This window comes from Contarinia nasturtii, unplaced genomic scaffold, assembly GCF_009176525.2.
Source record: "Contarinia nasturtii isolate CC-2019 unplaced genomic scaffold, AAFC_CNas_1.1 Cnas_scaffold_187, whole genome shotgun sequence".
Classification (NCBI taxonomy): Eukaryota; Metazoa; Arthropoda; class Insecta; order Diptera; family Cecidomyiidae; genus Contarinia; species Contarinia nasturtii.
The window spans coordinates 3,404,462-3,418,663 of NW_022197544.1; the positions used below are offsets into that span (position 1 = coordinate 3,404,462).

At 34.0% G+C, this 14,202-nt stretch overlaps 2 protein-coding genes and 1 long non-coding RNA gene across 8 annotated transcripts; 1 reads left to right on the forward strand and 2 right to left on the reverse strand.

Annotated features, from left to right (window-relative positions):
* The first annotated feature begins 1,643 nt into the window (after nt 1-1,643).
* On the forward strand, nt 1,644-8,989 carry LOC116352450 (broad-complex core protein isoforms 1/2/3/4/5). 3 transcript variants are annotated; one of them, XM_031785054.1, is made up of 11 exons: nt 1,644-2,492; nt 5,511-5,566; nt 5,691-5,786; nt 5,942-6,038; nt 6,140-6,285; nt 6,353-6,734; nt 6,810-7,451; nt 7,808-7,979; nt 8,137-8,297; nt 8,398-8,645; nt 8,710-8,989. In XM_031785054.1, the coding sequence occupies exons 3-11, from the start codon at nt 5,698-5,700 to the stop codon at nt 8,711-8,713; spliced, it is 1,941 nt and encodes a 646-aa protein (XP_031640914.1). In that variant the 5' UTR covers nt 1,644-2,492; nt 5,511-5,566; nt 5,691-5,697; the 3' UTR covers nt 8,714-8,989. The 3 variants fall into 3 exon arrangements, with proteins under 3 accessions (XP_031640914.1, XP_031640912.1, XP_031640915.1); XM_031785052.1 differs by having other exon boundaries at nt 5,511-5,786; XM_031785055.1 differs by having other exon boundaries at nt 5,511-5,786; nt 8,209-8,297.
* A 1,109-nt stretch (nt 8,990-10,098) lies between these two features.
* LOC116352451 (cytochrome P450 302a1, mitochondrial) lies at nt 10,099-13,233 on the reverse strand. 4 transcript variants are annotated; one of them, XM_031785056.1, is made up of 10 exons: nt 13,132-13,233; nt 12,865-12,919; nt 12,461-12,743; nt 12,132-12,375; nt 11,875-12,062; nt 11,606-11,810; nt 11,370-11,538; nt 10,985-11,239; nt 10,708-10,923; nt 10,099-10,635 (listed from the first exon to the last, which is right to left on the reverse strand). In XM_031785056.1, exons 3-10 carry the CDS (start codon nt 12,693-12,695, stop codon nt 10,516-10,518), a joined length of 1,632 nt encoding a protein of 543 aa, XP_031640916.1. In that variant the 5' UTR covers nt 12,696-12,743; nt 12,865-12,919; nt 13,132-13,233; the 3' UTR covers nt 10,099-10,515. The 4 variants fall into 4 exon arrangements, with proteins under 4 accessions (XP_031640916.1, XP_031640919.1, XP_031640918.1 ...); XM_031785059.1 differs by having other exon boundaries at nt 12,865-12,934; nt 13,132-13,158; XM_031785058.1 differs by having other exon boundaries at nt 12,461-12,919.
* A 368-nt stretch (nt 13,234-13,601) lies between these two features.
* On the reverse strand, nt 13,602-14,202 carry LOC116352494. Its single transcript, XR_004202296.1, has 3 exons — nt 14,154-14,202; nt 13,998-14,078; nt 13,602-13,925 (listed from the first exon to the last, which is right to left on the reverse strand). It is a non-coding gene; the product is annotated as an uncharacterized LOC116352494 (long non-coding RNA).

The window sequence follows — 14,202 nt, forward strand, 5'->3', positions numbered from 1 at the left end:
TTTGTGTGTTGTTATTTACAATTGAATCAAATGTCAAACTCGAGAGCGTATTACCTAAAATCCTGTCAACCGGTATTGAATGATTGCATTCGCATCAATTGCATTGCCGAGGCAGAGATGGCGCACTTTGACGTCGAACGAATTGTTTGCACTTTTGAATAAAATACACTTAGACTGGATAAAAAGAGTTTTGTTTTCTTTTTCCAAGATTTTTCTTGAAAACAAATTCTATAGTATTTTGAAGATTTTTTGCAAATTTTTACAAAGAGCCATTTGTTTAGACTTCAAAATAAATAAAAAAAATTGACAAAGAACTGTAATTTATCCTATTTTCAATTGGGTCGTCAAGTTGTTGTCTGCAATTGAAGACTTATAATCGCCAAATTGTTGTTGAACTACGCCAAATAAATTTCGTTGCGATTTATTTTTGTCTTCAAAAATCAATTTGACGTCTAAAAGGTTGTATCGATCAACAATGGATTTGATTGAGTCTTAGTGAGTCATCGCCAATAAAAGAAATTACTCATCTCTTGCTATCTGAATTGAAGTGAAAATAAAAACAAGGTGAATCGTCTGTTTCAATTTCAAGCTCCGAATAACATATGATTTTTTCTACTTTGGTATGGTATGAAGGTGCAAAGTGCACTTTAGTTAGTGAATATAATCGTGACATTTCCGGTCATGGCACATACACACATCATAAAATTATGGTTCAAAATAGATTCCCGTCCAAAATGGATTGCTGCACATTTTGCAATCGGCGACACGGTCGATTCCATACACGAATAGAAAGAGAGCGAATCAAATTGGTTTTGTATTTTCATTGTGCACCGACGAGATTGTCGAATGAGTTCACTCGATTGTAGTTAGCTGCGTATAGCACATATAATATTTTTTTATAATCAATAAAAAAACGACAGAATTTTCCATTTGAACTTTCAATCGATTTTGAAGTCCTTCTATCTCACTCATTCAGACTTGCTGGATAAGTTTTCCGGTAGTGCACCATTTCATGTTATTTTCTTTCTTTTTTTTTGTTCGCGCCAATGTTGCCTGAAAAAATAGTATTGGTTCCGTTCTATTTCTTTGTTGGTTCCCGTGCAAGCGCCAACAATCAAAACGTGAATATCGTATCATATTGATGTATTATTGTTTATATGTCGAAATTCCAATCGTTACAGTCATCAAAAAGTGAGAAAAAAAACAACAACAACCAACTATTGAGGCGCTTACAAACGGCACTGGAAATGTGGAGAATTTAGGCTGGGGTGAATCCTCCGCCGCTGTTCGAATGTCGTCGTTTACCTTTATGCTGCACGTACAGGCGCAATTCAAAATCTTTGTTCATGCTAGAGATGTGTTCCTGTTCGCGCGCTCCAGAAAAACCGTCTAACACACATTCACACACATACACACACAAATGGACACCAGTACACACCAATAAATGTGCTTAAATCGCCGACGCCGCACATGGTATTTGCGTTCATTGTATTTTATTCTTTATATCGCTCGTAATGGTACACGCTCGTTCGCTTGCTTTCTCCTTTTTGGTATTCCAATGTTATATTTGTTGTAATGGCGTGTAATATGAGTGTATCGTGACGTCGTTCTTCTTTCTCGCTCAATCGTCCAATTTTATTTAACTGGCTAGCATTCCTTTGGCATTTGCTGCCACGTTCTATCCAAACAGTCTTGAACTAAGAACACACTGCACAGTACACACAGCGCAAAGATTTTCCATTCAATTGAAATTAGCATTTGCAACCAGCAGGAAGATATTATGAATTTCTGCTCTCATTGACGACATACATTCAAATGTTCAAAGAAACGCAACAACAAACAAACAAAATAAAATTAATCTGAACCGAATTATTTAAATCATTGTTGAAAGTGAGTGAGAAAAACAGTTGTCCTATATATTTAAACGTTTGTTTTGAAATAACAGACACGCTTTCGTCTCAAAGATATTTTTTTTTTCAAATGTTTATTTGTGCGTGCATAAAACATCTTGAATGATATTTTGGATATACGATTTAAATCTGCAACGAATAACAACCGAACCAAAGTGAATTTCGAAATTGTCAATCGAATGGCGAAATTCCGCAAGTGAATTGATGAAACGGAGTTGTGTGCAGAGAGACGAAAAAAAGCGCGCGTTAGAAAGAAGGCGTTTCAAATGTGAGAAGAAAAACAGCATTTTTTTCGAATATGTGAAGAAACATTGCAAGATTGTGGAAAACAGACATAGATTACATTTATTGAAGAACGGCATGAAAAATATGTGTGAAAAGTGAATGTGTTTACCGATATGCCGATGTAAACAAAAAAAAATCTGATATTCAATCATTAATTTAAATTGAAAATAATTAATGAAACTAAATCAAAACATTTTGTTTATCGCAAGTGCATATGTCTGAGTTAGAAACGGTGTTTGTCCATGCCAAATAATTTGTTGAATACAGTTTTTTCGGGTGCAAAATCTACAACGTGCTGTAAGTATAACGACTATCCTATTGAAGATCGATGTCGTTTTGTAACCATCGACTTCAAATTAAAAAAAAAAATCAAATGTGAATAGAGAGACCAGATTTGACAAAAGATAATAAATTAGAATAAATAGCGCTTGATCAATGAAAATGTTCAAGTCAATCGATGTGGTTCGACGGCATCAATAAAAGTGGAAAAGCATCGAAAATCAACAAAAAAAAACTAACGAACCAAACACGCATCCACAAAGCAAACAACAATGACGATCAAAAAAAAAATCCATACTATTTCCACATTCATGCATATATACAAGCGATTACGTGCATTCGGCTGTTATCGTTATTATTGTTAAAGGTTGGCTGGTGTTGTGTTGCTGCTGCTATTGTCGTCGTTTTTCCTTTTTATTCGATAGAAACACTTGCACAGTCATATTTTCCTATGTACGCCCCCCTGCACCCGATTGAACACACAAATAAATCGAATCGAAGCGAAAAAATCAATAGTATAGATTACATACGACTCGATGGTGTATTGTTGAATATATTTTTTTTTTTCATCATCGTCATCGTCGTTGTCGTTTTTTTATCGTTTTTTATGTTTGGTCTATTACGTCGTAAGTTTAGCCATAGAATGAACAATCAATATAGCAAAGAAAAAGAAAGAAAAACCCTAACTGAATACCGTGAAACGCCATTTCCAATTAGAGGCAGCGACAATTCAAATTGAAAGAAAACAACGACGAAAAAAAAAGTCGTTGACAATGAGAAGGAAGCATTGCAAATGAAGAACGGAAAAAGTTCAATGCAAACAATTAGCAAAATCGTAAAATTTGTTCGACTTTTCTGTAAATTGCTTTTCCCACCATTTTTCGCAAATAAGTTTTTATATGAACTTTGCAAATGGTTCAAGTGGTTTGCAATTCTTTTTTTTTATGTTTACTGAATGACGTGAACCGAATTTATACCGATAGCTATGATGCATTCTCCTGAGATGAGATGTTCAAAACGGAATTTCCAAAAACGTTTTGAATAAAATAAAGGGAAACGTAACCATCACAACTGGATTTTGTGCATGGTTTCGCCTGACGACTTCATTGATAGAGTTAATGTTCGAGGATGCGCATTTTCGCAATACAAAATGCCTTGATTATAATATGTATACAGATTTTACCTTCTTTATTAATGTTGCTGTTTTTGAAAACCCAAAAATGTTTGCGGGCGCCCACACACAAATGCGCCCATTGCCATTTTATCAACAGGATTTTGTCGAGAGTTGTAAGCGAAAATGAGTTGTAGGCGTCTGATGTGTTGATAAATGAGGCATACATAAGGTTGCTCCCATAGAAATTCGGTGTTCCATATGAGCATGAACTATATGAATGGGAGGGGGAGAGAGAGAGAGAGATTTCGAATCAGAAAATCGGAATTGTATCTGTTCTCCGTTGAGGCACACAACGAGTTTAGGTCAAATTGGAAAATGTTTCGCAAAACAGCAACGCGAATCGAATTCAAAGTGAATCATATCCAACACATTGTATTTTATCATATATATACACATAGAAAAATAAATCGCAATTGGAAAATGCGGTGAAACATCCACCGAAAGAGACGACACACAACAATGAACGAGGAACAACATACAAAAGTCGATATGTGTACATACAGCACACGACAGTGAATTGCGCGCGAGATTCACTCTACCTAAAATCGTTTTATTGATTTTTTTTGTTGTTGCCTTCGTTCCTTGCTCTTCACGCGCTGCAGAGTGAGAGTGTATATTTGATTTTGGTGTGTACACGGTCTGTGTTTTGTGTGCTGCTTTTTTTATTGTTATTATTTTATTTTTATTTCAATCCGCTGTTGATTCGGTCGATGGTGATTGTTATGATAGTCGTTGGTGTCGCCGTTCTGCTGAATGTACAAATGACGATAACTCTCGTATTTATACCGATATACACCACGCTTTTATTTGGTGGCGTCGTACGTTATGATTCATTGAGGGTTTTTATTTACTTGAGTATGACAACAGCAACAGCAGCAATAACATGAAATATAGGTATAGCGTCGCATGAGGAAAATTCGTATTGAAAATCGCATAAAATACGAAGGAGAAAATGATTCTCCTACACTTTAGAAGTATACCTATAAATTATACGTTGAAACCGAATATTCGATTGATACATCGAACGTAGGATGTTTAATAGCGCACACGATGACCGTTCGCTCAGCATGGTCATGTTTGTGTGTGTGTGTTTAGGGTATATTCATACCTATCTCGCGATGAAAAGAAAGAAAGAAAGAGAGAAAACGAATCAAAAAACCAATGGTATCAAGCTTTATTTCCTATTTGGCGCACGCTGCAATGCAAGTGTTTGTTGTTGTGCATATGTATGTATATAAATAGCATGCCAAAACATTTATTACGAAGTTATATTTGGAATTTGATTTACAAAAATAAACCGTTGAACGCTTATTATTTAGCCATATGGGATTGGAGTTGCGGAGGCGGAGACAGTGATATAGACGAGGGGGTTGATAAAGAATATTGTGTTAAATGAAAATTTCATTTGGAATTTCCACTTGGACCCACGAAATCATTAATTAGATATGAAGTATTGTTTTCACTTGCACACGCGATCGAATTTGATCTGATAGTATGACGCGATATGATTGATGGTTTCATTGGTTGTCCGTATGTTATAAATTACAATCATGGAATAGAAGAAGAAAAAACAATTGAGTTAAACACTGTAACTATATTTGCGCGCGTCATTTTGAATCGATGCTTAACGATAATCACGGCTACCGTTATTAAGCAACAAATCGATTTGAATTGATTTTATTTTCTTTCTCCCTCTCACACACATATTGTCTGCATTTTGGTTCTTGGTTTAAATCACCATTTGCTTAATTCTAATTGTTAAATGGCGCCATAGTTCGAATCAAGTTGAAAACACCCCATCACCATCATTATGTGGTATTTCAAATTGATAATACAGTCAATTACTTCTTTTTTTTACACAGGATTCGGCACAAACGGAGCAAAGAGAAAGAAGGAGTGGAACATATTGATACAAATTGTATGTTTTTTTTAAACGACGGTATTTTGTAATTCAATACAAACACCACTTAAAAATCAATTACCGTTCGTACCATTGAACAAGAATCGAATGACACTGTATATGTGTATGACACTTAAATCAGGTTGAATATGTCGTCATCTCAGATAGCTGAAAATTATCAATTAAAGTGGCATTCTCATTTGACCAATTTAAATTCATCGGTGGCCACGCTTTTCAGGTAAATAAAGAAATATCCATTTAAAAATAATATACATTTCAATCGAATTGGATTCTATTTGTGGAACAGTCTGAAAATGTTTGGTATCAAGAAGACAGAATATAAATCTTGCACTTCATGAACCAATGTTAATTTATAAATATTTCTATGTACAGAAATGACAAGTTTGCCGATGTACTATTGTTCACAAGTCAAATGGATGGGGGTTGTGGTATTCCAGCGCATAAGATAATACTTAGCTCCTGTAGTCACGTATGTATCATTCATTCATTTTTCTTTTTAATTTGTTTGTTTTGTTTTTCTTCATTAAAATCTTTTTCGTCTCAATTTTCTTTGGAAATACACCCACACAGTTCTTTGCACAAGTATTTGACTCAAATCCATCACCGCCAAATTCTATGGTTTATATTGTGCTACCGCCTGAAATTAGCCGAAGATCGATACAGATTTTGATTCAATATATGTACAGTGGCGAAGCAACCGTATCGAATGATATACTGTAAGTGTTGTTATTTTAAGCTTTTAAGCGCAGATAAATAAAAAAAAACAAAAACATTTTTACTCAGTAATGAAGTACTTCATGGTGGTGAACTATTGAAAATACGTGGGTTGTGCCGTAATAAACAAACACAATCCACGACAACAACAACAACAACAGCAGCAACAGCGGCGGCGCCGGCAACAGCACCATCGTCATCAATGAATGAGACAAGTTCATTACATTATTCATCTGGTGGTGATACTGGTTGCGATAAATCAATGTATGAACTTCATACGGACCGAACGGTCAATAATGCGATCATCAAAGAGAGTCCCGTTATCGTAACATCACCACAGCATATGGGCAGCAGTGCATCAGTCGCACATAAACCGTCATCATCATCTACATCGTCCGCAATCCCATCAGGATCCAGCCTATGTCAATCCGATCCAGACATTCCAAAACGAGTAAGAACGAAATCATATTAACGTACATTATAACAATAATTCGATTTCAATTGATTTCATTTATTTGGTTATCAGAGTTCCATGAGTTACGGTCTAAAATCCACTGTGGTTCGAAATCATTGCGCCTATAATTCACCGACAACGCCATTGCATATAAAATCATCATCTGTACACAATGAACTTGGCCATATGCCACCGCCCATAGCATCGCAAATCACATCATCGACCACATCATCATCATCGCTTATACACTCACCCGATTCGCACAGCAACAGCAGCAGTGTGTCAACAAATCCAAATAACAATCCAAATATGGGCATTAAAAAGGAATCAATGACAATCAATGCAATGAACGATGACTTGGTTAGTGTACCGGCACATTATGGTTTAGTATCGTTACAAATAGCGGCCGCTGTGAAAAAAGCACAACAAATTTCCGAAAAACGATGTGCAAACAGTACATCACATTTATATCAAAAATCATCATCACACCATGCAAATCCAATTGCAAACAATCATGAATCACAATCAACAGTGATCGGTATTGGTGTCGGCAGCAGTGGCGTCGAAATGCATGGCAAACATATTGAAAATGGCAATAATTCAACGGCAACGATAACAACGACCTCAACAAATAATAATTTTGTGCGACGATACAGTGATGACTATTTTGCCAAGGACGATATTCCAAGTGGATCCCATTTACATCATCAACAGGTAATTTCATTATATTTACATCATCAACACATGACCAGTCAATCATTTTTATCATAATCATCATCATCATCGTTGTGGTTGTTGTCATTTTGTGGGAAATAAAAACAGTTACCGGATTTTAGTAGAAAGTCAGACAAGGAACAACAACAAAAGCTATCTCGTAACAATTCAACAGGCACATTTGATAAAAACACTTCACCAATGGTAAAAAAAAAACACATATATAAACGCTCAAGTAATACAAAACCCATAATCTCGGTCAATAATCATACACATCCTAATATTGACGACACACTTTTAGTTTGTATAACAAACATTTTTGTTTGTTTTTTTTTTGCAAAAAAATCTCACTTTAGGCACAACAACAAACAACACAAATGCCGGAAGATCTACAAATGATGGCCATCAAACAGGAACCAGTCGAATGGTCAGATTTTGACCACGAAAATGCAAGTCTAAACAAATCAAGCATTGAGGTTGCTGTCAAACCGGAACTGATTTATTCGAAGGGCGACACTGACGAAGAAGGTTTGTCAATAAATTTTATTTGCCGCTTTTTTTCCCCTTGCGATTTTTTCTTTATTTGGTTCCTTTTGTTATTGCGATTATTATAATTTTATTACAATTTTAAGAGTGCGAATCAATTGTTTTCTATGTTTTCGTTTACATGACGAAATGAAAACAGCAACCGAACAACAAGAACCAATTTATTCGCCATTAACATGTGAATTGTGTAGTGAAACCTTTACCGTTCCAGCCGAATGGTGTCGACATGTACAAAATCAACACATTGAGAGCCATTCCGAAACGACACATTGTGTACCAAAAAAACGGAAACACATCGAGGTAAATCGCATTTGAATTTTTCCTACGTTTTTTTTTTACTGTCCTTTTTCTTGAGTTCAAAAACAATCCGTTGTAAAATTTTCTTTCTTTACTTTTGTAGTCGAGCACAATTTCGGAGAATATAGCTGCGTTGCGCTGTGATTTATGCGATATGTACTTTGCAACGCCCGCCGAATGGGTTCGACACGTACAAAATCATACCGAAACCGAATTGGCACTCTCCAACAATAATGCATCGTTACGCCAAAGCAATACAGCAACCAGTGCGGTCAGTCATCGTTCATCAAGAGGTCAGCCGCAGCACATCGAAACCTCCAAATACGGCCATTCACAAAGTAATTCGCACAGGTACGCCAACCTTGAGACATCGATTTTTATTTAAAAATTTATACAATTTATATTCACTGTATAGATAAATATAATCAGCAAAATTGAGTCAGCGAAATGTGAACACATGCTCCAATTGTCAGATGTGGGGTCAAAGACTATCAAGAAAACAAGGGCTTCGATACAACAAAAAAATATCACCTTTACTCGATTTAGATACACACAACTTCTGATACATTGATGGTTCGATTTAAAAATTCAGTTGAAATAATGGGGATTGAGAGCGCAAAATCGATCCACGGACAATAAATTAATCTCCAGTGAACCGAATATAAAAACATACCAAGAAAAAAAAAAGCATTTACGAAGTATGGGCTCATCGTGATAAATAAAAAGTCTAGTATTTAAGTCACAGATACATATATTTACACATTCATTTAATTATTAAGTTTTCACAATGGACAAAAAAGAAATCAACAACTAAATGCTCGCATCAACAACAGATCTATGCCCCCCACATCCAAAATGTTTCGCATTTTGGACAACTTTAGCTTCTAAGATCAAACTATTTTTTAATCTATTTCCTAATTATCTTCTCGATAGATCTTAACATTTATCCAACTATTTATATATCCAAATTATTCAACTTGCAAAACGATTTTTGATTCGTAGCTCTCTTTTTCGTGTCTCAACTAACATAATGACATTTAAAAATGAAAATAAAACGTCACATTTACAGAATAAAAATCGAATCCTAAATAGATAGTAGATAATCATATGTATTTACATGAATTTATGTGTATGAACATGATATTTCCATATTCCAGCACATTTTACCGAATCATAAACCATTTGTTTTTATTTCTCCTTCAAAATTGTTATTTTGATAAATTTACAGATCTTTGTTTTTAAGATTGAAAAGATGGATTTTTTTATCCTTTTTTTTGTTAGTTTGTATTAATTTTTCATCGAATGGAGCTTAATTTCTAAGATTTAAATCGGTTACTAGTTTGGGCACAATTCTTTTATAATTTTCGTTAAATTTTAAAATTCGAACTGGTCACATATGGTATAACTAAACTACTTTTCAACGGTCGACTAATATTTTTCTCAACAATGTTAGAGACATATTTAGTCGTTTAATTTCGTTTTAGAGTTAGTAGGTTAATCGACCTTAAAATAAATCTCACATAAGAAATCTTTTTCATATAAATTTCAATGTAGCGAAACAATCGGTGATTCCATTTTCGACCTAACAACGCACCATCTCAGAAAAATCATACATTAACATTCCAATACTGGAAAAGAACATCATTTTTGATAATTAAGATCGATTCGTTTTTTTTACATATATTTTTTTAATATTTTATTTTAATGAATTTATGACAATTTTGCTTATGATTTTTTATTTGGTTCTAAATCCAAATTTAAGGCAATAATTAAATAAAATTTTTAAAATTCTAGGAGACATTCGAATGTATCGAAATATTCTTGTTCGATCGTGGAATTCAAAAAAAAAAAGGAAAAAATATAAAAAAAATCTATAATTATTTTGAATGCAGTTTGAAAATTAAGCCATTTTTTATCACATCCCTCTTTTGCTCTATACTGTGTAAATATTTCCTCTATTTAATTGTATTCAGTGAAAAACACCGAATAATCGATGCAAAATTTAAAAAAAAAATACAATCTATTGTAAAATTAAAACTCAAAAGATAAAAAATCAGAAACAATTTAAAGCAAAAATATAAACAAAAACAAAAAATATTTTTTGTATAAATCATAAAAACGATGTCTCTCGACTCTTTTTTTCTCTGATGACAATTTAGCCAGAGGCTTAAAACATCGGTGAGATTCCCATGCTATTAGGAGAACTGCGTCTGTAGGAACATTAATTTGGTCGTTTCTTAAATGTCAATTTGACTGGATGCTCTGGTTTATTTATTGTCGTTGTTGTCTTTACGTCCAAATATTCAACGCCAGCCCAGCCAATTTCATACTTTCGGATTATCTAAAAAAAATAAGAATTTTCATAGAAAAATGCGCCAAAAAAAAAACAACATGCCGCATGAACACCACTTACTCGAAGCATTAAAACGAGCATATTTTGTTCGGCGAATCGTCTTGCGATGCACGATCTCATGCCATGGCTAAATGGTAACACCAAATATGGATTAATGGCAGTTTTCGATGATACTCCGTCTGAATTCTTTAGCCAACGTTCTGGCATAAATTTTAATGGTAACTCAAAATGTTTGGCCAAACGACATGAAATGTAGTTTTGAGTCACAATTATCGTCTGAAAAAAAAAAACAATGAAATTTGAATGTGAAGGAAGAGAAAAATGAGAATATCCTTACTCCTTTTGGCACATTGTATCCGCTTAAAACGAGATCGGTGTTTGTAAAACGTCCAACACCAACTGACACCGCATTCAATCGGAATGTCTCTTTAAGTACGGCTTTGCTATATGTTAAATAATTTGCCATTTTGTCAACTGTTATTTCATCCGTATCATAATTGGGCAGAACAGTTAACGCTTCTTGAAATACTTTTTCTTGCACATTCGGATTTCGAGCTAAGTGATAGAGTAAAAAACATGTGGAATATGTTGTCTAATGATGTTTTGGGATGACATATAATTAAAACACAAAAGCAAACCATAAAAGAAAAGGGAAAAAATTGCAAAATTATTGAAAATGAAAATAACTAAACACAAAAACCAAGGATGATTAAAAAATGTACCGTGTCAACACCAGCCAAAAGTAAATCACATGCCATACCAACCACATCGGCCAGGTCCAATTTCGGATTCAACAAGTAATCATCGAGCAAAGATCGTCTTGTTATGGATTGAGCACCATTGCTATCATCGAAATAGGAAATTTTTTGACTTACCAAGTCGACAGCAACGCTTAAATGAACAAATTTACACATTTTTTTATCAGCACATTTAAATGATTAAATCATTTTTCGTTTACCTCTCCATATATTCTTGAGACAATCGAAATTTCCGATAAATTGGTGTTTCAATGTATCGCCAAATGGGAAAACCTTGATCGAGCGGAATTAAACAACTATTTGAATCTTCTGCCGCTTGTATTAGTCGTGTTGAATGGGATTTTGGATGCCGTTCTTTGTCGGTAAAACTATGCATTCGAACGTCAAACGCTAAATAACAAACCACTGCACGAACAAAAGTTATCAAAAATTTGGCAAGATATTTAATTGAGAGTAGGAAGTAGCTTACATTCCAAATTCAATCGTGATAATTCAGGTAAAAAATCAGCCACATTTTCGGTATCAATAGTGGGTTGAACTTGTGATACAAATTCTTTGGTAATTTTGTCGGAATCATTCAAAAATTGTCGAATGTGATTCGGTGAGCTGAGTCCTTTTTGAAATTCGGATCTTAAACGCCACCACTCGCGTCCATTTCTATAAATACACATAACACAATTAATAATCGTTTATTTTGGTTATATATAAAAATTTGGTTAATTTTACGTAGGTAAGAGACCGCCGGTTTTATAAATGTGTGGACGATCTTTTCGGTATTTTTCTAAGCCCAAATGACTCTTTCGTTGCGGATACATATCCGGACCTGAATTATTCAACACCTTGGATATATCATTTGGATCATAGAGCCAAATAATATCAACACCTGGAACCATTCGTTCTTTCACAATATCACCGTATTTTGAATATTTATCCAAACCCGATTTGTGCACTTCATCCCAACTGTACTTTCCTATATTCGAAAATGGAATTCAACAGAGAAAACAAATTACAATTTAAAACTTCCAAAAAATACTAAAGCAAATTGATTTACATACCAAATACTGGAAAATAATGATAAAATGTTCCAATGCCGAAAATTCCTTTGGGCCCCGGAATATCGTCATATTTTTTTGCTTTGAGATTTGTTATCGATGTTTTTGTCGCCGTTTTGGTGGATGCTTTTATTTCATTTTCAAAACATCGATTGCTCGTCTCTTTCTCTTTCAATGCGACATTTGCAAAATGCCGTATATTTTTACATTTTTTATACGTTCCCGTTGAATACAACATCGTTCACACCGCCGACCAAAAATATAATTGAGATTCAGTGAAGTTTATCTAATTTCGGGTAGAATAAATAGGAATACATTTTGTGCGATTCAATACACAGTTGTTGTTGTCATTGTTTGTATTTCGATTAATTGTATGGTCAAAGTCTTTTGTCGCTATAATCAATTACCGCAAATTTTGTTGAACAAAAAATATTGTTTGTCGCTTCGAACACGGTGACTATCCTATAAAGAACGAAACTAAGCATGTATTGTTGACGATAATTGATCAAATGATCACGTTGTTTTCGTTTTAATTGAGAAGATCTTCGATAGTCACAAAGATTTTATTCTTAACAAAAATCAATTTTTTTTTTCGTTTTTATTGGAAATAATAAGAATATCAAATTCAAAACAAATGATAAATGATAATCACAAATGCCACTGAATCTACTTACAAATGGAAACCGACTGATTGTTGTTGATATACTGAGTACGGCATAAATAAAAACAAATCACTGTTACAGTGTCTCACTGACAACTCAAGCGATCGCCGAAATGTCAGTTCCGTAAACGTATGTCAATCGAAAGTTTTTGTTTTCGCTATTGTTGGTCGGATTCCAGTTCAATCCACATTTCTTTTATCAGATTTATGTCATTGGCGAAAATTGTTAAAAATGCATTAAGTCAATAAACACATGTTCGAAAAAAAAAACAAGCAAAGAAATTAAATGAAGATAAGAAAGGTTTTTCGTTTGGTTGAAACCTGATAATGTTCATGGAATTTTTCGTAGTGTTTTTCACATATAGGTGGCGTACATGACTCTATTTTCCAAAATGTACAATTTGTGAATTTCAAAAACCTTGGCTTTGTTCATAAAGCATGTTTCGAATTAAGAAGTACAAATGTAAGAAAAAAAGGCATATGTTTTTCAGTTTGGCATTTTTTTTTTTTATAAATTTATAATATAACAACCCATTACACAGATTAAAAGAATAGAATTGTTTTCCTTTTCTTGTTAACTAATACACAATATGTTCCGACAATGTTTCAAAATTTAAATTGATTTAATAGTGATTGGTAAATGTGATCGTAATTCGATTCCATTTTAGCCATATTATTCTCAACTGAGAAATTACTTGAAGAGATTGACCAATTTAATGACTGGATCACCGTAGTGACTTGCGAACGGTAATGCTGATGGGTATGGAGCATCTTTTACAGCAAGTTTTGGGGCAACAGGAATTATTGCTGAAAATTAAATGTTATCTTCAGTAATTGAAAAGAATAAAAATCATTTGATAAATGTGGACGAATACTTACGTGGACCATAAATTGGTGCGGGAGTTTCGACAATGGCTGGTAGAGCTTCTGTTTTAACAATTGCTTCTTGTTGGAAAACCGCTAAATTCAAATAAAAAATTATAAGAAATGAATGATTTGTCGATATGAAATGTTGGCATAATGATTAGATCTTACGTGTGCCGTAGACCACTTCTGGTTTGACTGGAGTATCTTCGACAGGTGC